General features: G+C 42.3%; 1 protein-coding gene across 2 annotated transcripts; it reads left to right on the plus strand.

Moving 5' to 3' along the window:
* Positions 1 to 3,068: 3,068 nt before the first annotated feature.
* LOC110486187 (uncharacterized) lies at positions 3,069 to 14,663 on the plus strand. Of its 2 annotated transcripts, none has more exons than XM_090196267.1 (7): positions 3,069 to 3,738; positions 3,834 to 3,959; positions 4,089 to 4,313; positions 4,414 to 10,181; positions 10,292 to 10,421; positions 10,528 to 10,738; positions 14,440 to 14,663. In XM_090196267.1, the coding sequence occupies exon 4, from the start codon at positions 5,489 to 5,491 to the stop codon at positions 6,053 to 6,055; it is 567 nt and encodes a 188-aa protein (XP_090052393.1). In that variant the 5' UTR covers positions 3,069 to 3,738; positions 3,834 to 3,959; positions 4,089 to 4,313; positions 4,414 to 5,488; the 3' UTR covers positions 6,056 to 10,181; positions 10,292 to 10,421; positions 10,528 to 10,738; positions 14,440 to 14,663. The 2 variants fall into 2 exon arrangements, with proteins under 2 accessions (XP_090052393.1, XP_036796745.2); XM_036940850.2 differs by having other exon boundaries at positions 3,586 to 3,738; positions 4,417 to 10,181.
* Positions 14,664 to 15,022: the final 359 nt, after the last annotated feature.

The following is a 15,022-nucleotide window of genomic DNA, read 5'->3' on the forward strand; positions in this document are numbered from 1 at the left end:
TTGCAAAACAGCTCGAGCTCAGTGAGGTTGGATGGAGAGCATTTGTGAACAGCAGGTTTCAGTTCTTTCCACAGATTCTCGATTGGATTCAGGTCTGGACTTTGACTTGGCCATTCTAACACCTGGATATGTTTATTTTTGAACCATTCCATTGTAGATTTTGCTTTATGTTTTGGATCATTGTCTTGTTGGAAGACAAATCTCCGTCCCAGTCTCAGGTCTTTTGCAGACTCCATCAGGTTTTCTTCCAGAATGGTCCTGTATTTGGCTCCATCCATCTTCCCATCAATTTTAACCATCTTCCCTGTCCCTGCTGAAGAAAAGCAGGCCCAAACCATGATGCTGCCACCACCATGTTTGACAGTGGGGATGGTGTGTTCATGGTGATGAGCTGTGTTGCTTTTACGCCAAACATAACGTTTTGCATTGTTGCCAAAAAGTTCAATTTTGGTTTCATCTGACCAGAGCACCTTCTTCCACATGTTTGGTGTGTCTCCCAGGTGGCTTGTGGCACACTTTAAACAACACTTTTTATGGATATCTTTAAGAAATGTCTTTCTTCTTGCCACTCTTCCATAAAGGCCAGATTTGTGCAATATACGACTGATTGTTGTCCTATGGACAGAGTCTCCCACCTCAGCTGTAGATCTCTGCAGTTCATCCAGAGTGATCATGGGCCTCTTGGCTGCATCTCTGATCAATCTTCTCCTTGTATGAGCTGAAAGTTTAGAGGGACGGCCAGGTCTTGGTAGATTTGCAGTGGTCTGATACTCCTTCCATTTCAATATTATCGCTTGCACAGTGCTCCTTGGGATGTTTAAAGCTTGGGAAATCTTTTTGTATCCAAATCCGGCTTTAAACTTCTTCACAACAGTATCTCGGACCTGCCTGGTGTGTTCCTTGTTCTTCATGATGCTCTCTGCGCTTTTAACGGACCTCTGAGACTATCACAGTGCAGGTGCATTTATACGGAGACATGATTACACACAGGTGGATTGTATTTATCATCATTAGTCATTTAGGTCAACATTGGATCATTCAGAGATCCTCACTGAACTTCTGGAGAGAGTTTGCTGCACTGAAAGTAAAGGGGCTGAATAATTTTGCACGCCCAATTTTTCAGTTTTTGATTTGTTAAAAAAGTTTGAAATATCCAATAAATGTCGTTCCACTTCATGATTGTGTCCCACTTGTTGTTGATTCTTCACAAAAAAATACAGTTTTATATCTTTATGTTTGAAGCCTGAAATGTGGCAAAAGGTCGCAAAGTTCAAGGGGGCCGAATACTTTCGCAAGGCACTGTAAATGTGGAGATTAGTTTTACATATTTGAATAATCTAATGTTAGAATTAAATAGTCAAGGCCTTTAAACAGACCATTGTAAAAATGAAAGGACTTTTATGGTGTCTGATGGAGTTGACATAAATCCAGTTAGTTGCAATTTATCACAAAAAATATTGGTTGTTCATTTACATGGCTTGATACTTAATACTTTGGTCTATCAAAATATGTAATTCATTATTATATTTATATTATTAAGACAAATATTTTAGATTGTCCCTTCTTTCGAGAATCCCTGAGCTCTAAAACAGCAACATTTTCTCTCAGCATTATTGCAGAAAAGTGACGACGCTGGGCCAATTGTGCTCAGCCTCTGGAACTCCCAATCACGGCCGGTTGTGATACAGCCTGGAATTGTGCTCAGCCTCAAGCACTGAGATGCAGTGATAACCTTTCAACAATAAAGCTTTAAGCAATGCGTCTACGTTTTTGGCAGAAATATTTTTGGGGTGACTTTGGGTCAGTGTCCTAATAAAGAAAAAAGAGCATCATGTTTTATTTCATTTAAATGACGCTGATTCAACCAGTGGGAAGGAAGGTGTAACAGAGTTGTGGGATAAAGCCAACATCTCATGTGGTAAAACATTTAAAAAGACAAAGGACTTGGCATAGTCCTTTTATGTCAGGTTTTGACTTGAGTGCATGTGCTCTTAAATTAAAATGTCTGATTACTAATTTCATTGGAACAGTTTTTTTTAATTTTTTTTAACTGTTTATTAAGTTTTGAACATACACACACACACAGACAAGACAAAGCAATTTAAATAATATACTCAACAAGAAAAAAAATACAAATAAAAATACAAATAAAAAAAATAGCTTTAAAGATACCATACTTTAGACAAGTTAAACACACCAGGCAGAAGGCTACAGAGGTTAAAGGGCAATCTATAGTACACTGACAGAGCAAACACCTCACCATTGTTCCTGTAAGCAGTCAAGGGATAAGGGTGGAGAAATGCAACCACTCACAGAGAGTCATGGCCACAGACCGACCATCCACTGGACAAAAAACAAGTTTACAATGCTTTAAAATAAAAAAAATACAATTATTATTCATGTAGGTGTGAACAAAATGTAAAAATAACTGGGAAAAACAAGCTAACACTTCAGTCTCTGCCTGGGCAAGATGAACAAGGCATCTGCGGACCACAATCAATAAGCACATGGACCTTAATACCCCCCCCCAGCAAAAACACAGAGAGAAGCTCCTCCAACCCTTAAGTCACAGACTTATTTTAGTATTAATTGGAGTGCCATCAGAGGATGGACTGTTTAAAGTAAGACCGGAATGGAGCCCAAGCCTCATCAAACAGTTTGGGGTTCCCACGTGAATTTAATTACATTTTTTCTAGTTTCAGAGAGCACAACACATCCCTCACCCAATATTTATAAGATGGGGGAGCTGCCATCTTCCAGTTCTGTAGTATTAGCCGTCTAGCTAAAAGAGTTGTATAAGCAACAGTGTCCGACTGGATTCTTGATAGGGGGGTACCCATGGGCAGTACTCCAAAAAGGGCTGTAAGGGGAGACGGATCTATAACAGTGTCATATATATCAGAGAAACATTTAAATATTAATTCCCAGAAACCTGACAGTTTATGACAGCCCCAAAACATATGCAACAGTGTGGCTGGTTCCACCTTACATCTGACACAGGTAGGATCAAAATCAGAGAATATTCTTCCAAGTTTGGCCCCCGACCAGTGGATACGGTGAACCACCTTGAATTGAATGAGGCTGTGTCTAGTGCTAAAAGAGGACGAGTGTACTCTGCGCAGCACAGATTCCCAGGCGTCTTCCTCATTGGAACAGTTTAACTGCATCACTGACTTGCGATGACAAAGATTGATAGTAAACATGTTAATGAAATGTATTATCTTCTGCCTATCTGTGTTACTCCCATAGATTTCTGACTGGTACACAATCCATGCCCAACTCAGGCTGCAGGTCGTCAATGCTCAACTGGAAGTCTATGACTATAATTACAAGTTAGTTTGTTTATAGTAAATGTGTATGTGTGTGGATCCACTGTGTCCTGAAAGTCCACCATGAAATATTGCGCAAACAAGGGCATGAATTTTGGTTACAAGTCAATTGCATTATTTTTCTTGCTCATGTAATCTTTGAATGGTCACACGTGTATGGACAAGAATGAAATTCACATAAACACACTGAGGCACCTGCAGAGTGTTCAGCATGAGTTAATCTATAGGTCCACGTTTGTAATTCCTGTGTCTGTATAGGAAGTGCAGGAAGTGATGGCCTAGATGTCTGGGTTGGATGGACTGTGCTCACTCAGTGGACCTGAATGATAAACTGAGTCGCCTAAGGGAGCAGTGTGCGGCGATGGTCCTGAAGAACAAAACAGAGGCTGAGAGCTGGTTTCAGAGCAAGGTGGGCCACTGTCAACACAAACACTCCTGTCCTGAAGATGTTAGAGATACAAAATATATGATCATATATTCTCCATGTTTGTTTTGACCCCTCAGGTGGACAGCATGAAGACCCAAGTGACCATCTGTTCCAATGGGTCCGAGGTCAGGTAGACAGAGATAGATGACCTAATGAGAATTGTCCAGAACCTAACTCTGGAGTTGCAGCTACTGGAGACCCAGGTAATAAACCACATACGCATATTATGTTTTACACAATGAAGTTTGCAGTCTTTGTTGTTGCACTGAAACAGAATCACAGATTTACAGGTTTAAAAGGGCTGCTCTTTCACTTTACTCACTCACTTACAGAATCTGTCAATGGAGAGCGACGAGATGGAAGTGAACGAGCGATACAGTGTTCACCTCAATCGGCTTCAGCAGCACTTGGACAGCCTGGAGGAGGAGGAGCTGCTGCAGCTATGTACAGCCACAGAGCAGCAGGCGGTCCCAGTACCAGATGCTACTGGACATCAATATCAGGCTGGAGCGGGTGATTGCTGAGTACAGGAGGCTGCTGGATGGAGGGGGAGCCAGGTAAGGCCAAGAAAATGGTTGTCACCAGTGATTACCCAAGAAAAGGGAGAAACAGGTGATTTGACAGAAGCTAAATTCTGACTGATACGTTTGTCTTCAGCAGGAAATCAAGCGCCAACGCCATGGCTAGTGTCACATCACATCTTCATGCCAATTCAGAGTTCCTCCATTAGCGTAACAAGAGCAAGTGTGCCAAGTATTAGTGAGACCTCAAGCAGTTTGGAAAATGGAGGACAAGTGGTAGGTGCAGCCATTGGGGGCACAGGTTACCCGTGTGCAGAAAGTATCTCTGTACAACGCCTTTGATAAAAGAGAAGAGTACAGTGTACACAAACTACTAATCAGGTTAGCACTGTAAAAGAGTTTAGAAAGTGGGCACCAAGTTGAATATTCAGAGAGTTGCGCCAACACCAGCTCTGCACAACATGGAGCTAGCGCTAACACCAGCTCTGCACAACATGGAGCTAGCGCTAACACCAGCTCTGCACAACATGGAGCTAGCGCTAGCACCAGCTCTGCACAACATGGAGCTAGCGCTAGCACCAGCTCTGCACAACATGGAGCTAGCGCTAACACCAGCTCTGCACAACATGGAGCTAGCGCTAACACCAGCTCTGCACAACATGGAGCTAGCGCTAACACCAGTTCTGCACAACATGGAGCTAGCGCTAACACCAGCTCTGCACAACATGGAGCTAGCGCTAACACCAGCTCTGTACAACATGTTGGACCACTGATAACTAGTGCAGTAAGTGGACATACGATAACTAGTGCAGGAAGTGGACATATGATAACTAGTGCAGGAAGTGGACACATGATAACTAGTGCAGGAAGTGGACATATGATAAGTAGTGCAGGAAGTGGACACATGATAACTAGTGCAGGAAGTGGACACATGATAACTAGTGCAGGAAGTGGACATATGATAACTAGTGCAGGAAGTGGACACATGATAACTAGTGCAGGAAGTGGACACATGATAACTAGTGCAGGAAGTGGACATACGATAACTAGTGCAGGAAGTGGACATACGATAACTAGTGCAGGAAGTGGACACATGATAACTAGTGCAGGAAATGGACATACGATAACTAGTGCAGGAAGTGGACATACGATAACTAGTGCAGGAAGTGGACACATGATAACTAGTGCAGGAAGTGGAGAATGGATGGTTTATGGTAGAAGTACAGGAAGACTCAGTGGTCCAGATAGCGGAGGCAGACTCAGTGATCCAGATAGCGGAGGCAGACTCAGTGGTCCAGGTAACGGAGTCAGACTCAGTGGTCCAGGTAGCGGAGGCAGACTCAGTGGTCCAGATAGCGGAGGCAGACTCAGTGGTCCAGGTAACGGAGTCAGACTCAGTGGTCCAGGTAGCGGAGGCAGACTCAGTGGTCCAGGTAACGGAGTCAGACTCAGTGGTCCAGATAGCGGAGGCAGACTCAGTGGTCCAGGTAACGGAGTCAGACTCAGTGGTCCAGGTAACGGAGTCAGACTCAGTGGTCCAGGTAACGGCGTCAGACTCAGTGGTCCAGGTAACGGCGTCAGACTCAGTGGTCCAGGTAACGGAGTCAGACTCAGTGGTCCAGGTAACGGAGTCAGACTCAGTGGTCCAGGTAACGGAGTCAGACTCAGTGGTCCAGGCAACGGAGTCAGACTCAGTGGTCCAGGTAACGGAGTCAGACTCAGTGGTCCAGGTAACGGAGTCAGACTCAGTGGTCCAGGTAACGGAGTCAGACCTTTAATACCTTTAAATGACCAGTATCACAATGCACCGTCATGCTAGAAAACATGAAAACAGCCTAACTGGCTCTGCTACGGTGAGTAAAATGGTCAGAGTGAAGTGTTCTCTCATTTGTGTCTGGAAGTAGCTAGCAAGTTAGCCAACTTTAGCCAGTTAGCTTGAGTGCTAGACTGCAGCTGTGAGGTCAGAACGCTCTGATCAACGCTACTCTGTCAGAGTGTCCAGCTGTGTAGCAAAAACCAAAACTTGCACCCCTTGGAGTCACGAGGATCGAGGTGGGGAAACGCTGCCATAACCCCACTGCCACCATGGGGAACTCTGTTCACAACGTTTACATCAGCAAATCACTCGCCCACACAATGCCATAGCACTGTCTGCCATCTGCCCAGTAGTTGAAACCGGGATTCATTCATGAAGAGCACACTTCTCCAGTGTGCCAGTGGCATTTGCCCACTGAAGTCAGTTACGACGCTGAACTGCAGTAAGGTCAAGACCCTGGTAAGGATGACAAGCACGTAGATGAGCTTCCCTAAGACAGTTTCTGACAGTTTGTGCAAACCCACATCAGCTGTCCTGGTCTCAGACGATCCCACAGGTGAAGAAGCCGGATGTGGAGGTCCTGGGTTGGGGTGGTTACATGTGGTCTGTGGTTGTGAGGCTGGTTGGACATACTGCCAAATTCTCTAAAACAACGTTGGAGGCGGATTATGATAGATAAATGAATATTAAATTCTCTGGCAACAGCTCTGGTGGACATTCCTGCAGTCAGCATGCCAATTGTGTGCTCCCTTGAAACTTGAGACATTTGTGTTATGGTATTGTGTGACAATACTGCACATTTTAAAGCTGCATTTTATTGTCCCCAGCACAAGGTGCACCTGTCTAATGATTATGCTGTTTAATCAACTTCTTGATATGCCACACCTGTCAGGTGGATGGATTATCTTGACAAAGGAGTAATGCTCATTAACAGGGATGTAAACAAATTTGTGCAAAACATTTGAGAGAAAATGTCTGGGATGTTTTATTTCAGCTAATGAAACATGGGACCAACACTTTACATGTTGCATTTATATTTTTGTTCAATGTTTAAAAATATCTTTTTTTAATTTGCTTGGGAGGAAGTGTTGGCTGTGCATTTGGCCAATGACAGGCATTCCACATTTAATCCCACCCACATGTGAAAATCAAAATTTCATATTTGTAGGGGTTTACATACAAAAACGAGATAACAAAAATCAAGCCATTTGACAGTTTTCCTGTTTTTGTCCCACTATTTTTTTTAAATGTATTAAAAAAAACGGTCCGTTTTCTCATTCCCGATAGCTCCATTTTGATGCGGAAAATGACCTGTAACACTGCTGTAGATAAACTTCTGCCACCTCCACTTCCAGAAGAAATGACTTCCCTTATGTAACACTGTGACATGCACACTTCAGAGCTATCCACACACTCCACACTGCCGCCCTGCGTCCCAGCGACACTTCTGTCATTTCTCTCTACCACACTGGAGCTTTTAAGATTATGCTCGCTACACTCAATTCTATTGTATGCTGATACTTCCACCTACAAGATAATAACTGAATTCTGCATGTGTAGACAGATCGATTTTTTTAAAGGTTAGATACAGTTGAAGTCGGAAGTTACATACACTTAGGTTGGAGTCATTAAAACTCGTTTTTCAACCACTCCACAAATTTCTTGTTAACAAACTATAGTTTTGGCAAGTCGGTTAGGACATCTACTTTGTGCATGACACAAGTCATTTTTCCAACAATTGTTTACAGACAGATTATTTCACTTCACTGTATCACAAGTTTACATACACTAACTTGACTGTGCCTTTAGATAGCTTGGAAAATCCCAGCAAATTATGTCATGGCTTTAGAAGCTTCTGATAGCTAATTGACATCATTTGAGACAATTTGAGGTGTACCTGTGGATGTATTTCAATGGCTACCTTCAAACTCAGTGCCTCTTTGCTTGACATCATGGGAAAATCAAAATAAATCAGCCAAGACCTCAGAAAACAAATTGTAGACCTCCACAAGTCTGGTTTGTCCTTGGGAGAAATTTTCAAACGCCAGAAGGTACCACGACCATCTGTACAAACAATAGTATGCAGGTATAAACACCATGGGACCACGCAGCCGTCATACTGCTCAGGAAGGAGACGCGTTCTGTCTCCTAGAGATTAACGTACTTTGGGGCAAAAAGTGCAAATCAATCCCAGAACAACAGCAAAGGACCTTGTGAAGATGCTGGAGGAAACAGGTACAAAAGTATCTATATCCACAGTTAAACAAGTCCTATGTCTACATAACCTGAAAGGCCACTCAGCAAGGAAGAAGCAAATGCTCCAAAACCGACATAAAAAAGCCAGACTACGGTTTGCAACTGCACATGGGGACAAAGATCGTACTTTTTGGAGAAATGTCCTCTGGTCTGATGAAACAAAAATAGAACTGTTTGGCCATAACAACCATCGTTATGTTTGGAGGAAAAAGGGGGAGGCTTGCAAGCCGAAAAACACAATCCCAACCGTGAAGCACGGGGGTGGCAGCATCATGTTGTGGGGGTGCTTTTCTGCAAGAGGGACTGGTGCACTACACAAAATAGATGGCATCATGAGGAGGGAAAATGATGTGGATAATTTGAAGCAATATCTCAAGACAGTCAGGAAGTTAAAGCTTGGATGCAAATGGGTCTTCCAAATGGACAATGACCCCAAGCATACTTCCAAAGGCCTACAAACCCGCCTCAGTTACACCAGCTCTGTCAGGAGGAATGGGACAAAATTCATCCAGCTTTTTGTGGGAAGCTTGTGGAAGGCTACCCGAAATGTTTGACCCAAGTTAAACAATTTAAAGGCAATGCTACCAAATACTAATTGAGTATATATAAACTTCTGACCCACTGGGAATGTGATAAAAGCTGAAATAAATCATTCTCTCTATTATTCTGACATTTCACATTCTTAAAATAAAGTGGTGATCCTAACTGACCTAAGACAGGGAATTTTTACTTTGATTAAATGTCAGGAATTGTGACAAACAGTTTAAATGTAGTTGGCTAAGGTGTATGTAAACTTCCGACTTCAACTTCAATCTGTATTTTTTTTTTTTTTACAATAATGCTAAAATCAATCACTAATTTAGACAAACATACGGCAAAAAAATAACCTCTGTTTGCATAAATGATCAATAAGATAAAATAGCTGACATTAAAAAAGTTAGAACTAAGAACCTTGTTGATGCATTGATGTTACAAAGGTATGAGAATGAGCTGGCTATGAGGCAGACTAACGTGTGCGCTGGGAGTCGGGAAGCAAGTTCAGGGAGTGCATCATTTAATAAACAAATGAACAAAACAATAAACACGAACAGCGCACAGACAGGAAACTGAAACAGAAACAATGACACCTGGGGAAGGAACCAAAGGGAGTGACATATATAGGGCAGGTAATCAAGGAGGTAATGGAGTCTAGGTGAGTCTGATGATGCACAGGTGCGTGTAACGATGGTGACAGGTGTGTGCCATACCGAGCAGCCTGGTTACCTAGAGGCCGGAGAGGGAGCACACGTGACAGTACCCCATTCCCGACAAGGATGCCGACCAAAATGATGATCCCGGGGGTCAGGAGCGGACCGGTCACCTTTGCTGAGGCGTGGGAAACCTGTCAGTCCGGCTGAGACGCGTGAACAAGGCGACCTAGAGCACTGGAGAGCGAGCATACGTGACACAGACTGTGGAGGCCGACGTCAGTGGGTTGAGGAGGGTGCTGGACGAGCTGACCTTGGCCATATCTGACCTGGAAATGCAGATGAACCACGAGGAGATGGGTTTGCTAAAGACCTCAAACAGAGGCTATGGGGTGAACAGTGTTATGATTCAACATTACTCTACTATGTAATGATGAGGCACAGGATTGAATATTGACCAGATATATGTTAAAGCTTTATTCCCAGGACCTCTTGGCCATGCATAATCAGATGAGAGGCCAAATCAACGTGGAGGTGAACCCTTCACCACAGGAAGACCTCAAAGTCATGGCTGAAATCCGCGACCACTACGAGGCTGTCGCTAACAAGAACTGTAAAGATCTGGAGGGCTGGTTCAATGCCAAGGTAATACTGCAACCTTTCTTTTTGGCCAATGACATGTTTATGTTTTCCAGTTATAGTCTTCAGTGAATGTAATCAGTAATGAACCCTACGGTATGCTGTCTTTCATTCAGTCAGAAGAAATCAACAATGTCGTGGCAGGCAGACAGCACAGAGACCCTCCAATCATCCAGATCTGAAATCACTGAAGTTAAGCGCACACAGTAAAGTCTGGAAATCAAACTCCAATCCCAACTCAGCATGGTGAGATAAACAAAAAATACAAAGTTGAAAAATGGTATACCTCTGCACTTACATTGTCATCTATAAAATTCTCTTTTCTTTCTTTTTCCTTCCTTATTCCTGTCAGAAAGCATCCCTGGAAGGCACCCTGGCTGACACACAGAGCCACTATGCCAATATGATGGCCGGCTACCAGAGGCAGGTGACCAGCCTGGAGCTTGGTCATCTTCGTGCTGACCTGGACCGCCAGGGCCAACATTACAGAATGCTACTGGACATCAACACCAGGCTGGAGATGGAGATTGCTGAGTACAGGAGGCTGCTGGATAGTTTTCCAGGTGAGCCTGGATCTTTACATAAATCATTGAAAAACATTGGTCTTGAAATGTGAGTGCCAAAAGTAATTAAGCGAAAGTAGGCCTTTCTAACAATATTGTCTCTGCCTCTACGGTCCATCAACCGCCACCACCACTAATACCTTTTTGCAGAAGGTGGTGACCTATGTGCAGGAGATTGTTGACTGCGTGGTGGTCAGCACCAACTGCAAGAGACCCTGTATGAAAATAAATCTTGAATTGGGAGCCACACAGAACAGTAGAAGCTCTAATTGTTTGGGCACAGACCTGGATAGTATGACAGAACTCTGCAGGCTATCTCTGCAGTAGATTGCAACTCCGCCCCCTTTGGCAGTTCTATCTTGTCGGAAAATGTTATAGTTAGGGATGGAAATGTCAAGATATTTGGTGGCCTTCCTAAGCCAGGATTCAGACACGGCTAGGACATCTGGGTTGGCAGAGTGTGCTAAAGCAGTGAATAAAACAAACTTAGGGAGGAGGCTTCTAATGTTAACATGCATGAAACGAATGCTTTTACGGTTACAGAAGTCAACAAATGAGAGCACCTGGGGACACGCAGGGCCTGGGTTAACCTCCACATCACCAGAGGAACAGAGGAGGAGTAGGATAAGAGTATGGCTAAAGGCAACAAAAAAAAATGCTCGTCTTGTGCGTGTATTTATTTTGGGCAACAGACATATCCGATTTCCTCAAACTTAGGTTTGTCTGTCCATAACACTTTTTTCCAATCTTCCTCTGTCTATTGTTCTTTTGCCCATCTTAATCTTTTATTTTTATTGGCCAGTCTGAGATTTGGCTTCTTCTTTGCAACTCTGCCTAGAAGGCCAGCATCCCTGAGTCGCCTCTTCACTGTTGACGTTGAGACTGTTGTTTTGCGGGTATTATTTAATTAAGCTGCCAGTTGAGGACTTGTGAGGTGTCTGTTTTTCAAACTAGACACTAATGTACTTGTCCTCTTGCTCAGTTGGGGCACTGGGGCCTCCCACTCCTCTTTCTATTCTGGGTAGAGCCAGTTTGCGCTGCTCTGTGAAGGGAGTAGTACACAGCTTTGTACGAGATCTTCAGTTTCTTGGCAATTTCTCACATGGAATAGCAGGACAAGAATATACTGATGAGTTTCAGAAGAAAGTTCTTTGTTTCTGTCCATTTTGAGCCTGTAATCGAAACCACAAATGCTGACGCTCAAGATATTCAACTAGTCTGAAGAAGGCCAGTTTTGTTGCTTCTATATTCAGAACAACAGTTTTCAGCTGTGCTAACATAAATGCAGAAGGGTTTTCTAATGATCAATTAGCCTTTTAAAATGATAAACTTGGATTAGCTAACACAACATGCCATTAGAACACAGGAGTGATGGTTGCTTCGAATGGGCCTCTCTACGCTTATGTAGATATTCCATAAAAAATTTGCCGTTTCCAGCTACAATAGTCATTTACAACATTAACAATGTCTACACTGTATTTCTGATCAATTTTATGTTATTTTAAATGGACAAAAAAATGTGCATTTCTTTCAAAAACAAGGACATTTCTAAGTGACCCCAAATTTTTCAAATTATAATATTTTGTGAATTACGCCATAAACCAAAATGTATTTCTATGAAATCTCTTTTCAATGAAGGGATACATTTTCTGTCTGCAAAAACAGCACTGACATTACCACATTAAAATATTCATAATACTAGCATAGGGATTGATGTTAATAGAAACTACTCATTTTACAATGTCCATAAGAAATTGTTGATTGTTTGGAGGTCAACCGACAGCAATTATATTTTGGAGAGGGTTACAGTAGATTAGTCAAGAACATTCTAACTTGAGAGTCTAGTATGCAAAATTGGCAACCTTGGTGACATTCCGTATTTCAGTTACAAGGAAATCTCTCACTGTAATTGGTGATCCCTCCCACTCTCTAACATTCTCAGTTTGAAAGGCTTCCCTGTGGCCAACACTTTACGATGCTTATGGTCAGGAGAAAAACTGTGAAAAACTTTGTTATCATAGTTGTTGTTTAAGTTTGATGTATCAATCTATTTCTCTACTACAATCTTGAATTTTCAGTCTTTCTTCAAACATGCTATTTGGTAAATATCCAGTTGTGTAAAAATACTTAAGTAAAGATACTTTGAAGTACCACTTAAGTAGTTTTTGGGGGTATCAGTACCTCACTTTAATACTTATATTTTTATAAACTTTTACTGTCACTCCACTACATCCCTAAAGAAAATCATGTACTTTTTACTCCATACATTTTCCCTGACACCCAAAAGTACTTAGCAGGACAGGAAAATTGCCCAATTCACACACATATCAATAGAACATTCCTGGTCATCCCTACTGCCTCTGATTTGGCGGACTCACTAAACACAAGTAGTTTGTTTGTAAATTATGTCTGAGTGTGTCCCTGGCTAACCGTAAAAAACAACAGGAAAATCGTGCCATCTGGTTTGCTTAATATAAGGAATTTTAAATTATTTATACTTTTCCTTTTGATTCTTAAGTATATTTTTGCAATTACATTTACTTTTGATACTTAAGTGTATTTAAAACCAAATACTTTTAGACTTTTATTCAAGTAGTATTTTACTGGGTGACTCACTTTTACTTGAGTCATTTTCTATTAAGGTATCTTTACCTTTACTCAAGTATGATCATTGGGTACTTTTTCGACCACTGTAAATATCATTGATTGAACATCTTGACCACTGCCTGTCACCAAGGGAGTACCCCAAGGCTCATTCCTTGGCCCCACGCTCTTTTCAATTTACATCAACAACATAGCTCAGGCAGTAGGAAGCTCTCTCATCCATTTATATGCAGATGATACAGTCTTATACTCAGCTGGCCCCTCCCAGGATTTTGTGTTAAATGCTCTACAACAAAGCTTTCTTAGTGTCCAACAAGCTTTCTCTACCCTTAACCTTGTTCTGAACACCTCCAATACAAAGGTCATGTGGTTTGGTAAGAAGAATGCCCCTCTTTCCACCGGTGTTATTACTAGCTCTGAGGGTTTAGAGCTTGAGTACTTGGGAGTATGGCTAGACGGTGCACTGTCCTTCTCTCAGCACATATCAAAGCTGCAGGCTAAAGTTAAATCTAGACTTGGTTTCCTCTATCGTAATCGCTCCTCTTTCACCTCAGCTGCCAAACTAACTCTGATTCAGATGATCATCCTACCCATGCTAGATTACGGAGACATAATTTATAGATTGGCAGGTAAGGGTGCTCTCGATCAGCTATATGTTCTTTACCATTCGGCCATCAGATTTGCCACCAATGCTCATTATAGGACACATCACTGCACTCTATACTTCTCTGTAAACTGGTCATCTCTGTATACCCATCGCAAGACCCACTGGTTGATGACTCACTCCCCCTATCTGAGATATCTACTGCAGCCCTCATCCTCCACATACAACACCTGTTTCTTCCAGTCACATTCTGTTAAAGGTTCCCAAAGCACACACATCCCTCGGTCGCTCCTCTATCTATAGTGTCTGCTCTTAAAACTTTGAGCAGGTTCTAGGCTAGACTCGCTTACTTTCTTAAAAGCAAAACAGTGGCCCCACCAGTTTATACACTACCAGTAGAATCATGTCAAGACCTTGCAAGGTCAAGACCTTGCCATATTGTGTTCGGTACAGTCAATTTTGTGCTCATTGCTGTTTTCCGTTTGGTCCACAGTGTCCTCTCCTCCTCCTCCACAAGCACCAGGAAGGTCATCACAGTGGTAGAAGAGGTGGTGGATGGGAAAGTGGTCTCCTCCCCCCAATCCTCAGCTTCTTCATATGCACGCCGCTGATGCAGTCCATGAGTACACTGAGGTGAAATACAACTGATTATCTGACTCACTAAACATCCAGTGCATATCTGGAAGGCAACAACAATAAAAAATTATAAATCTGAAATCCTTTGTTTGTTCATTTACTTTGTCTTCAGAATAGGCAAGAATTATACTTTATTTTAATGTTTTTAATGTCTGCTTCAGTTTCACAAATAATTTAATGTGTCCTATTCAATTAAACATCATGAAATAGTTTCAGAGTAGTGGTAAGGTTGAGCTCGGTGTTGAGCTAATTACTAGCTATGTGGTGTCACCTAGTGTCGGCTTTAGGGATGCAAGTAGACGTTAATAAGCAAACCTCCATGTACATGTTCCATCATGATAATCTAACATATTTACATGAGATATGTTATTTCCAGCACTCATTTATTCTTAAATGTAATATGATGCGATTACAGAAATTCAGGTAAATGTCAAAAGTTT

Source organism: Oncorhynchus mykiss, chromosome 13 (genome assembly GCF_057628025.1).
Source record: "Oncorhynchus mykiss isolate SJ-2025 chromosome 13, ASM5762802v1, whole genome shotgun sequence".
NCBI classification, from domain to species: Eukaryota; Metazoa; Chordata; class Actinopteri; order Salmoniformes; family Salmonidae; genus Oncorhynchus; species Oncorhynchus mykiss.

What these genes read in the sequence shown, in the direction of transcription:
- LOC110486187 (XM_090196267.1), top strand. Translation starts at nt 5,489, where the DNA reads ATGGTAGAAGTACAGGAAGACTCAGTGGTCCAGATAGCGGAGGCAGAC.